This window comes from Pteronotus mesoamericanus, unplaced genomic scaffold (assembly GCF_021234165.1).
Source record: "Pteronotus mesoamericanus isolate MK-2021 breed Mesoamerican mustached bat unplaced genomic scaffold, CSHL_Meso_final contig_42, whole genome shotgun sequence".
In the NCBI taxonomy this organism is placed as follows: domain Eukaryota; kingdom Metazoa; phylum Chordata; class Mammalia; order Chiroptera; family Mormoopidae; genus Pteronotus; species Pteronotus mesoamericanus.
The window spans coordinates 5,777,299-5,791,609 of record NW_026555157.1 but is presented as its reverse complement, the minus strand read 5'-3'; the positions used below and the strand labels follow the sequence as shown (position 1 = coordinate 5,791,609).

At 37.3% G+C, this 14,311-nt stretch overlaps 1 protein-coding gene across 1 annotated transcript in view; it reads right to left on the bottom strand.

The window, feature by feature from the left end:
• Positions 1-2,390: 2,390 nt before the first annotated feature.
• MORC1 (MORC family CW-type zinc finger 1) overlaps positions 2,391-14,311 on the bottom strand; it is a 165,759-nt gene continuing 153,838 nt past the window's right edge. Inside the window, exons 24-27 of the mRNA XM_054577233.1 lie at positions 13,764-13,851; positions 13,110-13,163; positions 5,319-5,513; positions 2,391-2,528 (exon numbers count right to left, since the gene is read on the bottom strand). Coding sequence (XP_054433208.1) covers positions 2,391-2,528; positions 5,319-5,513; positions 13,110-13,163; positions 13,764-13,851 — 475 coding nt within the window. The remainder of the gene's footprint in view (positions 2,529-5,318; positions 5,514-13,109; positions 13,164-13,763; positions 13,852-14,311) is intronic.

Below are 14,311 nucleotides of genomic sequence, written 5' to 3'. Positions count from 1 at the left end.
AAATGAGTGGGTCAAGAAACTATGGTGCACTTACACAGTGGAATACTACAGAGCAGAAAGAAAAAAAGAGCTACTACCCTTCACAACAGCATGGCTGGAAGTGGAGAGCATTATGCTAAGCAAAATAGCCAGGGGGTGAAAAACAAATACCATATGACCTCACCTGTAAGTAGAACCTAATCGACAAAACAAGCAAGAAAACTCTAAACTAGCAACATTGAAAGAAAAAACAAACTGACAGTAACAAGAGGGAAGGAGGAAGGGTGTAATGGGGAAAAGAAGGGGAAGGGTCAAATCAAGGAACAAATAAAGGACCCATGGCCAAAGCCAAAGTTGGGAAGGATTGAGGGTGATGGGGGGGGTGAGTGGGGAAGGGGAAAGTGGTGCCCATAAAATGGAGACAATTGCATTTGAATTAAAAAAAAAAAATAAAGGGCAGATAAAGAGCTCCCCAGACAAGAAAAAACTAAAGGAGTTCATCATCACCAAACCATTATTAAATGAAATGTTAAAAGGACCTATTTAAGAAAAAGATCAAAACTATGAACAATAAAATGGCAATATTTATCTATCAACAATTAAATCTAAAAAACAAACTAAGCAAACAAGAACAGAGACAGAATCATGGATATGGAGAGCATTTTGATGGTTGTCAGATGAGAAGGGATTGTGAGGGAATGGGTGAAGAGGTGAGGGGATTAAGAATTGCAAAGAGATAGTTACAGAATAGCCATGGGGACATTAAGAACAGCATAGGATATGGAGTAGCCAAAGAGCTTACACTCATGACCCATGGACATGAACAACGGTGTGGGGATGGCCTGAGGGAGTGGGGGTGCTGGGTGGAGAAGGGTAAAGGGGAAAAAACCAGGATAACTGTAATAGCATAATCAATAAAATATAATTTTAAAAAAAATTGAGAAAATATCTGGAACACATATAATATTGAGATGATTTCCCTCATATGAAAATATTTCCTATAAATCAGTAAGAGAATGTCAACCAGCAGAATATGAACAAAGGTTAAATTTTAAAATTCAAATAAATTTTAAACATTAAAGATTCTCAACCTTACTCATAGGAAATGTATGGTAAAGCTACAAGGTTATACACTTTTTATCTATTTGATCAGCAAGATTAGAGAGAATGTAGGTAAAGACGTGAGGAAACATGATGTGGGAGTGTATATTAATAAAATTTTTATGGAGTGCTATCAGGCAATATGTTAATAATAAAATGTACATACCCTTTGACCTATAATTCGTCTTCTGAGATTTAACAGATATAATTGCACCTATATGAAATGAATATATTTAAAAGAATATTCACTTCTGTGTGCATATAAATCCAAAAGAATGGGGAAAATGTAAGTATCCATTGATAAAAGAATAGTTAAATAAATTTTGGTACATCCATGGAGTGGAATGGAGATAATGAAAGAGTTCTACATGTATGGATCCTGATGTGGAATGGTCTTGAAGATCTATTAAGTGAATAAGCAGCAACATCTTCTGGTTGCTATTACATCGATGTTTATATCTATGTAATGATTTATATGGTTTTATATACACTGATCACATCTGTATGGATTCACAAGTAACTGGCAAGAGCATGCCACTTGAGAAGAGTAATTAAGTGTCTAAGCATAGTGTGAAGACTTTGTATCCTATTCCACTTCACAAGTTCTGAATTTAATACTATGTGCATGTACATGAAATGAAAATTACACAATTCCACAAATACATATTAAATATTTATTGTTTTTGTCCAAAGTTAGACATTTCTAAACAAACACAAAAAAGAACCAGTTCTCAAAGAAAATCTGAAAACACAATTCTTAACATATGTGTAATGTGTGTTCACATTATACTTAGATTTGCTCTTTTACTCTAACTGAATAAGAAAATTACCACACATACTATAGCTCAAAGTTTTTTAAGGATTTGTTATTTTCTCCTATATGAGTATTGGCAGTAGTGGAGAAAGGGCACCATTGTCTTTTTCAACACAAGTTTCAGGAGGAGGTAACTCTGTAGTCTTCTGTATACTGATTTTAAAAACCACTGTTTTCCAGCTTTTACAGTCTTCTAAGTAAAACTAAAATTTAACACTAAATGACATTTCCGTCTTTCTTAATTGCTCACATGGGAATTACAGAAATCAAGAAAAATTTCTAAAAGAAAAGGAAGAGTTAGGAAATAGGACTGGGAAATATGCAAATTGTAAATCACTCTCCATTTCCAAAGTATACGATTTTCTTAGTATTAAACAGGATGAACTTCACAATAACAGGTATAAGGGGAAATATTTTTTGAAAGAATCTTCCTTTTCCTTATTAGTATTTCAGAAATCGGAATGTCTTTCCTGACTGTTAGTTTTGAAAAGTACTTTTATTTTGTCTCTAAAGGGAGACTATGTTCTGTATCTACAGTTCCTTTATTTAAAGTGCTCCCCAAAAGGAGATTATCTTCTTTAAGCAAAGCTTCTAAATAACAGTCAATCTGTTCCAGGTCTCCTACTGGTCCTCCCTGCAAAAGAAAAGCAACAATCCTATCAGGGAAAGAAGCTACAGGGTTTATTCCTATAATCTGGGTGGCCTCTGAGCAGTCTTCTCTGTGATTCAGGTAACAACACAATCCACCTTGCATTTGAATAATGCTTTTAATCTTATAAAATGTTTTCACATTTATTCTTGTTTTATGCTTGTAAGTGGTTAAAGAGCTGGATCATTTTTTATTTAGTGGAGGTTAATTTAACTTTTATTTTCTTTCTACCTAATCATTTGTCATATTCCTAAACCCCTCCTCCAGCCTCTTCTCATCTTTCTCTGTTATAGGCGCTCATCTCCGACTTTAAAAATTCATGAATCTTTAGCCTTCCAGGCTAAACAGATGAGTAGGAAATCCTGATTTCTCTGTTTCTTGTCTTTCCTCTGCGGCACTTTTCCCCTCAGTGCTTGGCTTGCTGCCTACCTCTGCTCCCTTTTCTCTCTTGCCCCTCAGGCCTCTGGGTTAATTTCATGCTCTCCTTCCCTGGCTTTTTGATCCATGAACAGCTGGACAAACTCTCCTTTTTTACTAACCAAAATCTCACACCCCTCAAGCCCAACCATGGGATCAACCCCTCCCTAACTGAGCTGATGGAAAAGAGAATTTTCACGAAGGACCTTTCAGAAATAATCCCAATTCTATTTTTGTTTCCTATAAATGTCTGGCACCATCACCCTAGTTCTTCATCTCTTATCTGTTAAATGGGATTAAATTAAATGTGCTTCTGCTTTGATCCTTCTGTCCTAGATTTCTTCAGTCCTCTACCAATGCTAAATTGTTTTACGTCCCAGCTTTGTGACTGGGACCCTGTTCCTTAAGACAGGTTTCCACAATATTGATATTCACCTGCATTTTCAAATACTCACTGACCCTTAGGAATTCGCTGTCTGATCCTTCCCAACACTGACCACTCTCAGCCTACTAGGTCCAGTCTAATCCTTTGGTTACTGCTCTCGCAGACTAGACTTCCACCTAGAACTTCAGGTGGGTCCCCAGCTTCTTCATGGCCTGCCGCATCTGCTTTTGGGTCTACCTCACCTCAAGTCCCTGCTCTACTCCACTGCTTTTGCTCTGACACTCAGAGACAGTAAGAATGGAAACTTTAAGTGGGGGATGAGAGGAAATGTATTTGGGCAGGAACCCTTTGAATGCCTCTCCAATGATACTAGACAAAGCACTGCACACTCTGTGGGCTGAAGTCCTTCACTTCCTTACCAAATTTTGTGAATAAAGCAATTAAAATTAGTATGATTACCCTGACTATTTTGGAGTAGGGCCAGGAGTCTGGCACAAAAGGAAGAGCAAATTATTATGCTTTCGTTTTTTTCCTAGTGAAACATAAATTTGCTCTTCAGAGAATCAACAATTTTCATGAACTTTTCTCATATAGAGTGATGTTCAGTGTCTATCTATGATATAGAATCTGATATAAGTCTCCCTAGTTTTTCTTGTTAGCAAAACAACTATTACCACTGAAACTTTACCATATACCAGGCTTTGATTTACATCTTTACACATAAAAATATTTCCTACCATTTACAGCCACAAGAACCAAAAGGAGTTCTACTCACAATCCACTTTTACGGCAACAAATAAACTTGATAATAGGTTTATCTACTATTGTTAATAGAAGCACAAATATAATTACCATTACTGGAAAGCAGTTAGCATTAATTGTCCTTTTATATTTTAACAATGAAACACTCTAACTGTTGCCTAGACCACCCAAGGAGAAGAAAGGTTTTTTCTTTTGGCTCTATACTTCAATTAAACAAAAGTATTTTCTGCTTTTTATTTTGTAGCCAATATAAGAGAAATCCCAGAGGAACCAAAATATGTGTTTCTTTGAAGGAGGAATGGACTATCAGCTTGAATGCTCACAAACCAGGGCTGAAACCCAGGCAGTCTGGTTTCAAAGTCTGTGTCTCTCCCTTAAGCCCTTCATGGGCAAGACAAACCTCCAACTGCCCCACCAGGTTGGGAAACTCTCGGTGGGAAACTCAGCTCCTGCCCTCTCACCTTGCATGGCCCAGGAAGGCTCCATCTCTGTCCCAGATGAGGGTTTATTCTGAGGAAAATGCCATGTGCTTCCTAGGCTCACTGTGGATTTCTCAATTTATTTCTAGCATTTACAGAAAGGTTTTTCAATCTTGGCTATATATATTTTAATTTTTCTATGTTAAAATGTTAAAAATGTTAGAAAACATAAAAATATTAAAATGTTAAGAAAAGATTTAAATTTTTCTAACATTTCTATGTGCTACAGTAGAAGAGGAACCTTTCCTCACTAGCACAATCTCAGAGAAACCCAATTGTTTATGGATTAAAATATACCAACAAACAAGGTGGACAATAATCCATATTTACCTGAGGTTTCCTGGTCTCTCCGATCGATCCTCTAACGTTAGAAAAGTCAATTTTTATTTACATATTAGGGTAAAAATTAATTAACATAGTTTGCTATCTGAAAAAATTCTGAAAAATTTTCCTACTGGAAACATACTACTGAGGAGACTTGAAGGTAATCAAACTACACGAACAGCACAAGCAAAGATTCTGATTTTGTTAAGAATAATAGATCTTTAAAAAATGTTCTAGTATATACTTTCAAAGTTCTCTTATTTACAGTATCAGTATCCTTATAGGGAAAGTAAGGATTAGGTTAATGACTTGTCCAAGGTCAAAAAATGGATTACGATATGAGAAGCTAGCTGAGTGCTCTTCTTACAAAGTATATTCCTACTACTCAAATAAAATCTCATCACTTACCAGCTGAAATTTTTGCAACACTGCTGCCAGTTTTACGCGAAGATTATTCAGTTTATCTTCAGTAACTTTCCTCTTTTGTTCACATTGCACCAGAGATATTTCATTAATCACTCCTCTTCTATTAGTATCATAGATAACAGACTGCATTTTTCTCTTCAGTTTTTCCTCATATTGGACCATGTAAACATTCTGGATCTGGGAATGTTTTTTAAAACAGTTTTAATATATTTTTGAATTTTACTTTGTCCTTAATATCAGAAAGCAATTTTATATTTCAATTATGCATGTATATGCCACGTGTCAATTCCATATATATACACATACTATAAGTGGTCACATGTCCCATAAACCTTAAGTTTGTCCTTAAGAACATATAATCTAATAGAAGAGTAAAAGAAAGGAAGAAAAATGCACTATAGTCCAGTATCTGTAATATAAGGATGAGAGAGGCACACGAATGCATTCCCTTGCTTTGAAATGAAGAAGGAACCCATTAATGGTTGAATCTGTTCTCCCACCAGTGGTACAAGATTATTTCAAGGAGGCAGGAGCCTGTAACCCTCTCTCCACAGACCCAGTAACTCACAGACAATGACAGAATGGCCAGCCACCTGGGACTTCTATGGTGGATAATGTCGTGTTATTGGTAACTCTAGTCTGTGGCATTTGGGAAGCACAGAAGCTACAGTAAGGGGAATTCCTGTTCTGCCACTGTCTTTGGGTTCCTTTTCCTGACGTAAAGAGTACAGTTGTATAAGAGCACATACAACTCTTGCTAATTCAAGAGCTTTTGGTTGTTTTCCAAGAGCCCATGTTGCGCTTGAGGCACTCACAGAAGAAAAAGGTAATGGAGAGGCCAAATGTTTCAATTTCAAAATGACATTAATTTCTTGTATCGACACTTTGAGAGGGCCAAGGGATAGTGGGGAAAAAAAGATGCATGTCAAATTTTATTTTGATAATCATGTAAATGGTTCTTTAATGAGATTTCTGTGCTCTAACATGGCTGGGTTGCTAGGAAAATTGTAAGGTGGCTTTATTTCTCTTCTGGGACTGCCCTTCCCCCTTGCCCCTCCTCTACCACATGCTCAGGCCCTTCCCAGACATTGTCCACATAGTCTCCCTCTTTGTACTCAAGGACCTCATCATGAATTTCTTATCTTTCCATAAAATGGTTTAAACAAACAAAAATCCTTAAATATATTAACTTCTGTTTAATAGACATTCACCAACTCTTTCCTAAATTCAAGGAATCCAATTTAACTGTAGGTGATAACAAAGACATGTAAGGCTCAGCCCTTACCCTGTAAAAGCTTCTAGTCTACAGGGTGAGATAATGTGAATAATGGGTATTATATCTTATGTGAGAAAGTGCAATTGTGCCCCCAAGGAAGGCACAGATATTAGAGTTGAGAGCAGGGTGTGAATTCTCCATTAAATTAAGAGAATCAAAATCCTTCCTTGCCTTAGATCTATGTTAGTAACTTATCCCTAATTATTTAAGTGTTTCATGCGCTATTAACTGAAAAGAGTATTTGGGAGCACGGACCCAAATACCACTGTACAGTGGCAAACTCTAGTCCAAAATGTGTGCTCCTCCCCCACCCCTACAGGCACAACACACACACACAAAGTAGTGTTAAATGTGAGACTTGTGAGGTTTGTAGTTTGTCATATAAATAAAGTTTAGAATTTTAGAGTCTTTAGCTTCCTGGAAACTCGTGGGGTGCATCAGGAATTAGACCCTGAAAGCCTTGATCTAACTCTGCCTATTTTTACCTTATTTCCAAGAGTTCTGGGCTTCATTTTTCCAGGAATACACCAAACTCAGTCTTGCCTCAGGTCCTCAACCCCTGCTACAGCTCTCTGTTTGGTAAGTTTGACCCCAGATTTAAACAAGGCTGACTCTTTGCCTCAGGTCTGTACTGAAATGTGGCTCAAATGTTCTGTGCTCACCTGGAATAGCCTCTCCTTCCCTAACACACACCATCACTCTTTATCCCCAGCCCTATACAGTTATTTTTATGGCACATTGCACTATATGTTTATTTATTTAGGCATTTAATATCTATCATTATAGGACACTGCATTATGTTTTATTTATGTGTTTATCTCTTTCTTTAGAATGTAATTTCAATGTTAAAAAAAAAAAGATTTTGTTCACCTCTGTATAACCAATGCCTGCCCACACAGTGAGCCTTAAGGAACGGGGTATTAGGAGGGCAGATGTGTAGCATTCGCAGCAAGTGGATTTCAGACACGTGGGCCAATCCTGCCTTGAAATCCACGTTCTAAGATCCTGGAGGGGAATCTACTTTTGATCATCTTCAATTCAAACTATAAGAATTTGATGGTTTACAGCTAAGGCAACAACCACCTACTCCAGGAAGCTTCACAGATGCTTCCATGGAGGCATCAGTCAAACCCATGGCGTGACATTTCTATGGGCTGCAGGTGGAGGCGGGTAAATAATTCAGTTCAGCTGAAATAAGGACAAGGTCAGATAGTGCAGATGTCGCCAGACATTTATATTCCTTAGTTTTCAAAATTCTAGGATTTTACAACTTTTGCCATCCTGAACAACAGCCACAAAACTTTTTTAAATATAACAACAATAAAATAAACAAATAAAATTTAAAAGAGATATAAAATATTACAAACATTATTTAGAAAACCAAAAGTAATGCTCATCAGCAACAAAAAGGAACACACTATTGACACACTTGAATGGTTTGAAAGGACCTCATGCTGAGTGAATAAAGCCAATCATAAAGTGACACATACTGTATGATTCTACTGCTGTAACATTTCTAAAATAACAAAAGTTACTGAGATGGAGAACGGATTGATGGTTGCCAAGAGTTAGACACGTTTGTACACGGGAGGCAGGACTGTAAAGGAAGATCTTTGTGGTAATGGGAGTTCTGTATCCTGATTTTAGTGGTGGTTACACAAATGTGCACCTATGATAAAATGAGACACATATTTTGCCAATTTCAATGTCCTGGTTTTGATATTATACTATAATTATATAATAATGTAGGGCACAAGCTTCAGGCGAAGGGTATGTGAGACCTCTGCTATTTTGTCAATTTCTGTGTATCTATAATCACTTCAAAATAAAAAGTTCAAAAGACAACAGTGACATTAAGAATGTTTATATAGCACATTACATTCAAAGTCATATTTAGTCTCTTAAAGTTTAGTCTTGTAACCAGCAAACTATATTTCCTTCAAATACTACCAGCTTGTTTCCAATTTATTCTTCTGCCTTTCTCAGGCTAACATCTCTGGGAGGTTTCCACAAAATATAGCAATTTTGACAACTTTTAAAGCTTAATATAAAAGAAGCCCTAGTTGTATTAACATTTTAATGAAGGTGAGTAGAGATTTGTAACAGATGAGAAGCTTAGTTCTGCTGGATAAATTTACACTTGTAAAGGTATTTGTGGCTGATGAAAAATGGCATTCTTCCCAATCTACAGTAATTCAGAACAGAATTAAAATTTGAAAGAAAGGATATTCAACTGAGTTTTTAATTTTCTGCCTTGAATTTAAAAAGTCAGAGCTCTGGAGTTCCAAAATCCTAAGACATTTGCATAAAGTAAAACAGGCCTACAATATTTTATACCTTACAGGAATATGCATGCGAGTGTTTATGTGGACAGGCTCTAGAGCAGACACAATAAATTTTGATTCAACACACAAGAGTAAGATCTAAATGTATTCAAAGGTCCTGACTGAATGCCACCAGAACACACAGTTTGGTGAGAGAGGGTTGTTAACTTCAAAGATTCTATAATCCAGTTGGGAAAAAAAATAAAATATCAGAAACTGCTACAACACAAGGAAGAAAATTTAGTTAATGCTAAAATCAAGTTTTAAGGCTCTCTGAGGGCACAGAAAGTCAAGATTAATTTCCCTTGGAGAGACTGAGCAAGACTTGATGGAGAAGGCAACACTGACCAGGTTCTACGGGGAGGGTTGGGCAGGACTTCAAGAGGCCAACTGTGGACTGGGAGAGTAAATAAGAATATTCTGCAGGGTCAGGAAAGGCTCTGAGGCAGGCTAGTCTAGAACGTTGGAGCAATTCCAGTTTGGGTGGACCAGACGGCTTGTGAGAGGGAAAAATAAAAGACAGCAGTGCAGTTCGGGTTGTGCAGGGCGACCAATGCTGTGATGACTCAGCGATCCTCCAATGGTCGTTACGGAAACCGCTGATGCGGTCAGGATGAAGCGACCAAAGAAGTCTGAGGGTTATCCAGGGTCCTTCCGGGCTTGGATGTGGCTCTCTTCATTAAAAGTTCACACCTTCAAACAAGTTGCATACATTTGTCTACATGGACTTCAAGAAATGATTTGAATAGATTTTACTACTACCACCTAAAGCTAACAGTCATTAATAAAGTCCTAAGACCAAGCGGTTTCACATCAGGGAAGTCATGATTCCAACTTTTCTGTGTTTTGCTTGCAACATCTCAATTTCAACAGGAACTCATGGTCTCCTGACTATTTTACTTAGATTCTTTGAATCCCACTTGCCCTGAACATTAAAGGGGTTCTACTCATCATCTATGCTAGTATAGTTCACCTTGAATAAACACTTTTTAAATTCAGTCTGGCCTCCAATACCCAACAATTCGGCTCCTTTACTGATAGTGTAGCCACTAAAAGATTATCATTTAGAGACAGACATGAAGGACATAATAAGCTTGGATAAACTGAGATGTACTACAGTCTAATTCTTAGCACATGTCTAACTTTTACAGTGTAATTACTTAAATCAGAGTTCCCTAACCAGTAGATGAAGATCTGTGGGAAGATCCAGGAGCCTTACTGGTAGTTCTTCAAGCTGGCTGCTACAGCCTTACAATTAAGACATTTCTCGATGGGACACTAAACCTGCCTCCCGCATGCACACACCCCTCTCCAAGATTTCACTGCCAGCATCTCCCACATATATATCTCAACATGTAACATCTAGGTGTCTAGTAAGTAAACAATGATTATTTTACACCAACAGGCCAAGAAGATGTAGTAAATCTACTGCAAATAACACATGCAAACTATCACAAAACTGAAGTATTACAATCGTGATAATAAGATGGAAGAAAGTGGTATAGTAAAAAGAGCTTTGAAGTGGGACAAATCTGAGTTCCAACCCTAAATCTGCTACTTGCATTGTGACACTGGAATATTATCTTTCTGACTCTCCATTTCCTCATTACTAACATGGAGATAGTGGCACCCACCCCCCAAAGTTGTTGTGAGAGTTAAATGAGGTAATGGATATAAGATAAAAGAGGCTGTACATAGGGCCTAGTTCAGTGTCTGGCTCTAGTAACTTTTAATCAATCACAGTTTTACAATCACTGATGATAATAATATTAGTGCTAAAATAGGGTCAAAAGTATATTGAAAGAAAACCTAGTTTTTTATTCTATTCTACTTTGGAAATGTTGACAAGTCTTCAAACTGAAAATGTTCAATTACTGCTTTTTCAACAGTACATTATTTAGAAAATAAGCTCCTTTTCAGTTGAATAATGATAAACTAAGACCTACAAGATGCCTTCATTTGTGTGCATCACTGTCCAGTAAGAACTCAGTCAGAAGTATCAGAGGCAAATACATCAACTGGGGTGTCCAGTTTAGGCATACCCCAAAATTCAAATACAGCCCTTCTAAGAAGAAATCTGGTTTAGGTTCTAATTTTCCTTTCGAGTTTGCCTAGTTACATGTCTTTGGGAACTTATTTTGCAATTTCATTTCCTTATTTATAAAACCAGATTATTCAAATACACTCTATTTCTCACTAAAGAGATGAGGCAATGCCTTTGCTTACAGTTGTGCTTTGCACAACTCCAGGGGGCACCATTCACTCCCTAGTCTTCACAGATTAACATGTTGTTATGGTAATTTTCCAGAACATGGCTGTAAGCATTATTTAAAAACACAAATTTTATAAGTAAAATTGAATATCTAATTGGCTTCATTAAGCAATTCATTAATTGCACAGCATCCCCTTTAGCAATAAGAAGGGCTATCGAAAGGGTTGTACAAAATGGAAGGCTTTTATAGAAAGAAGGGTGGGGCAAGGGAGCTGTTAAAGTAAGAAAAGAAAGGTTTACTTTCAAACCAGAACATCTTTTAGTGGGGAGTGAACAAGAGCTTTTATTATGCAGATTGCCTCTTCTTTCTGTGGGGGATGAGGACGCCCACATGACAGATTTCTCAGTAGTGTTAACCAGAAAATTCTGGATTGGCTGAATAAGAATAGATTTCTAGGAAGAGGTTAAAAACAGTAATTAGGTCAGGTATTAAATCTAGGTTTGGTATCGTGGGCTTTAACACAAGTGATGCTATTTTAACCAACTATAGAAATGATCCCTGAAAGTATAGTCTTACAAGTGATGTTATTTTGAGCTTGTGGTTTTCTCTTTAACAGCATGAGCACATGGAAGAAGATGCCAGTATATGTGCTACAGATGGAGCTGGTGTACCTGTTTGAACGAACACAAGTGTCAGTGAAGAGCTAACACCTCAGTATCAATCTTCGTGTCAAGAAAAGTTCTAGACTGCTGTGGCCTCTATGATGACCTGTGAACCTCTGGCTGTTCTGGCTCCAACAATAATTCCCCATGTCACCTTGGAGATTAGTGCCGGAGTTCACATCTTGGATTCTCAGTTCCTGTGAGTGTGAAGTAAGGGACTTGAGGGTATGTGATTTCTTTAGCATTTCTCTAATAGAACGGGAAGACTCTAGGGACTTTTTCTCCCTAGGAAATCTTTAAGAACTAGATACACAGTATTATTTAAGACTGTAAAAAAATGAAAATGTCACCCCTGGCTGGGTAGCTCAATGGGTTAGCGCATCATCTCAATATGCCAAGGTTGCAGGCTCCATCCCTAGTTAGCGCAAATACAGGAATAAACCAATGAATACATAAATAAGTGGAACAACAAACTGATATTTCTCTCTCCCTCTTTGTCTCTCCCTTCCTCTCTCTCTAAAATAAATCAATAAAAAAAAAAAGAAAAAGGAAAAAAACTCTACTGAGAGAGCAAGAGGTAGAGAGAGACAAAGAAAGAGAGAAGCTGTAATGAAATACACCAAAATAGTAACAGCAGTGATCTCAGAATGGACTATGGATGATTTTTTTTTATTTCTTTTACTTTTTTTGTTAGGTTAACTACTTTTATAACTACTCTTATAATGGAAACATCATAGGCTTTAAAAACTGTTGATAAGATACTAAATAAACAAAAAAAAATCAGGGAAATATGAACTTGCATAGAATACAGCTGGTAGTTTCACTGTTTCATTGTAACACTGATGGGATGCCACAGGAACCTAACTCTTGTTTCCATCAACAGCCTATAGTAAAACTGGTTCATTATACAGAGTTTCACTTAAAGTTACAGAACCTACTGAAGATGTTAAGAGAGCACTTAACTGTAATTAAAACTTTAATCTACAGACAATTTCTGGTTTAGTCCAGTGTCTCAGGAATTCAGTGAATCTCTTCAAGACTCAGAATGTCATGTTTCCGGTACAAATAATAGTCCTGCTCCAAGTGTTTCATAAGCTTTATGCTGTGGAAACATTTACATTTTCAAAATCAAAAGGATGTTTCCTTGTGACATCTGATATGCTACATTAATGTAAGTCTTGATAAGTGAACACCAATTTGATTTCCTTCCAAACCCAACTTTTGGAAATGTGTATCATTTCTCCTTTGGAATAAAGGATCATTTAGAATATAAATGACTGTGTTGAAAGGAAGCTTACCTGTTTGAAACACATTTTCAGTTTTCTGTTTGTCTGCTCTGGGCATTGCTCCAGCTGTTTTCGTAAATTATAATAAAACAGGATATTAACTTTTAGAGAATCAGCTGTCTACAACAGACTTATAACATGCACTGCCTGGTATAAAAGCAGCTTCAAAGCCTAGAACTTGGATCAGGTAGCTGATCAACATTTTCCTTCCCTTCTTATATGGTACTGTCCCTGGGGACAGATTTGATAAATTCAATTGTTTTCATCTTTCCGCGTGATGTCTTCGTGATTCCAATAAGACTAGTGCTCTGAGCGCCTAACGTGGCTGACCCACCCCATCCTCACCTCAGCTCCTCATAAAAGGTGGCTGAGGAAATGTGTCTAAGAGATAGAAACTCTATTTTTGGTGTAAAGAAGGAAAGTCAGGAACTATGTCCTATTTCTTTTGATCTCTGCAACCAACTGTTCTCAGTCTGTAAGATCTGCCCGAAGCTTATTTAACCCTTGGCCACAGTGGTTTTAATTCTGAGTCTTTTATTTAGTATAATGATCCTCATCTTCATTCACTTAGTTCCCCTTACTGGTAACACTTGACATTTTTGTTCACTGGAGATTAAATTCAGGTTCTTCTGTCATTCCCTCAGAGTTCCACAAGAGCTGGCTTACCTCCAAACTTGCTACAAATTCCTCCACAGATGAATAGCCCAATTCCGATGGTGGCTGATACTCTGGAAAGAAATACAGCATAATCTCCCTGGCAATAAAAGCACAGCAGAGATGGGAATATATTATTTGTGTGAATATTTATAGTTTTAAGGAGATTCAGTCTGAACAGTTAAAATCCTCAGCATTGCCTAGTATCAAATATAACACGTATGCATGCACACATATACTCTGCAGAATATTTGTCTGGGTAGTAAGAAGATGAGTGGTTGGGGGCAGACTGATAAAAGGCCTCTGGGTATCTGAGAGGAGCAGCAGTCAGACGGCAGGGAAAGAAAAGCTGCATCTGGAGTCCCTGAGAAATGGGTCAACTTTATGGTTGGTTTGGTGGGACAGAGGGGTGAGAGGTCTTTTACACAAACCACTGCTCCCTCCCCCAAATCCAGCCACCCTTCCTCCCATACAGGGTTAAACCCTCTTCTAAGCATTGGTCCTTTTTGTGGTGGGTATAAATTCTTCTGAGTTTAGAGCTCATCAGCAATCTTCTAAGG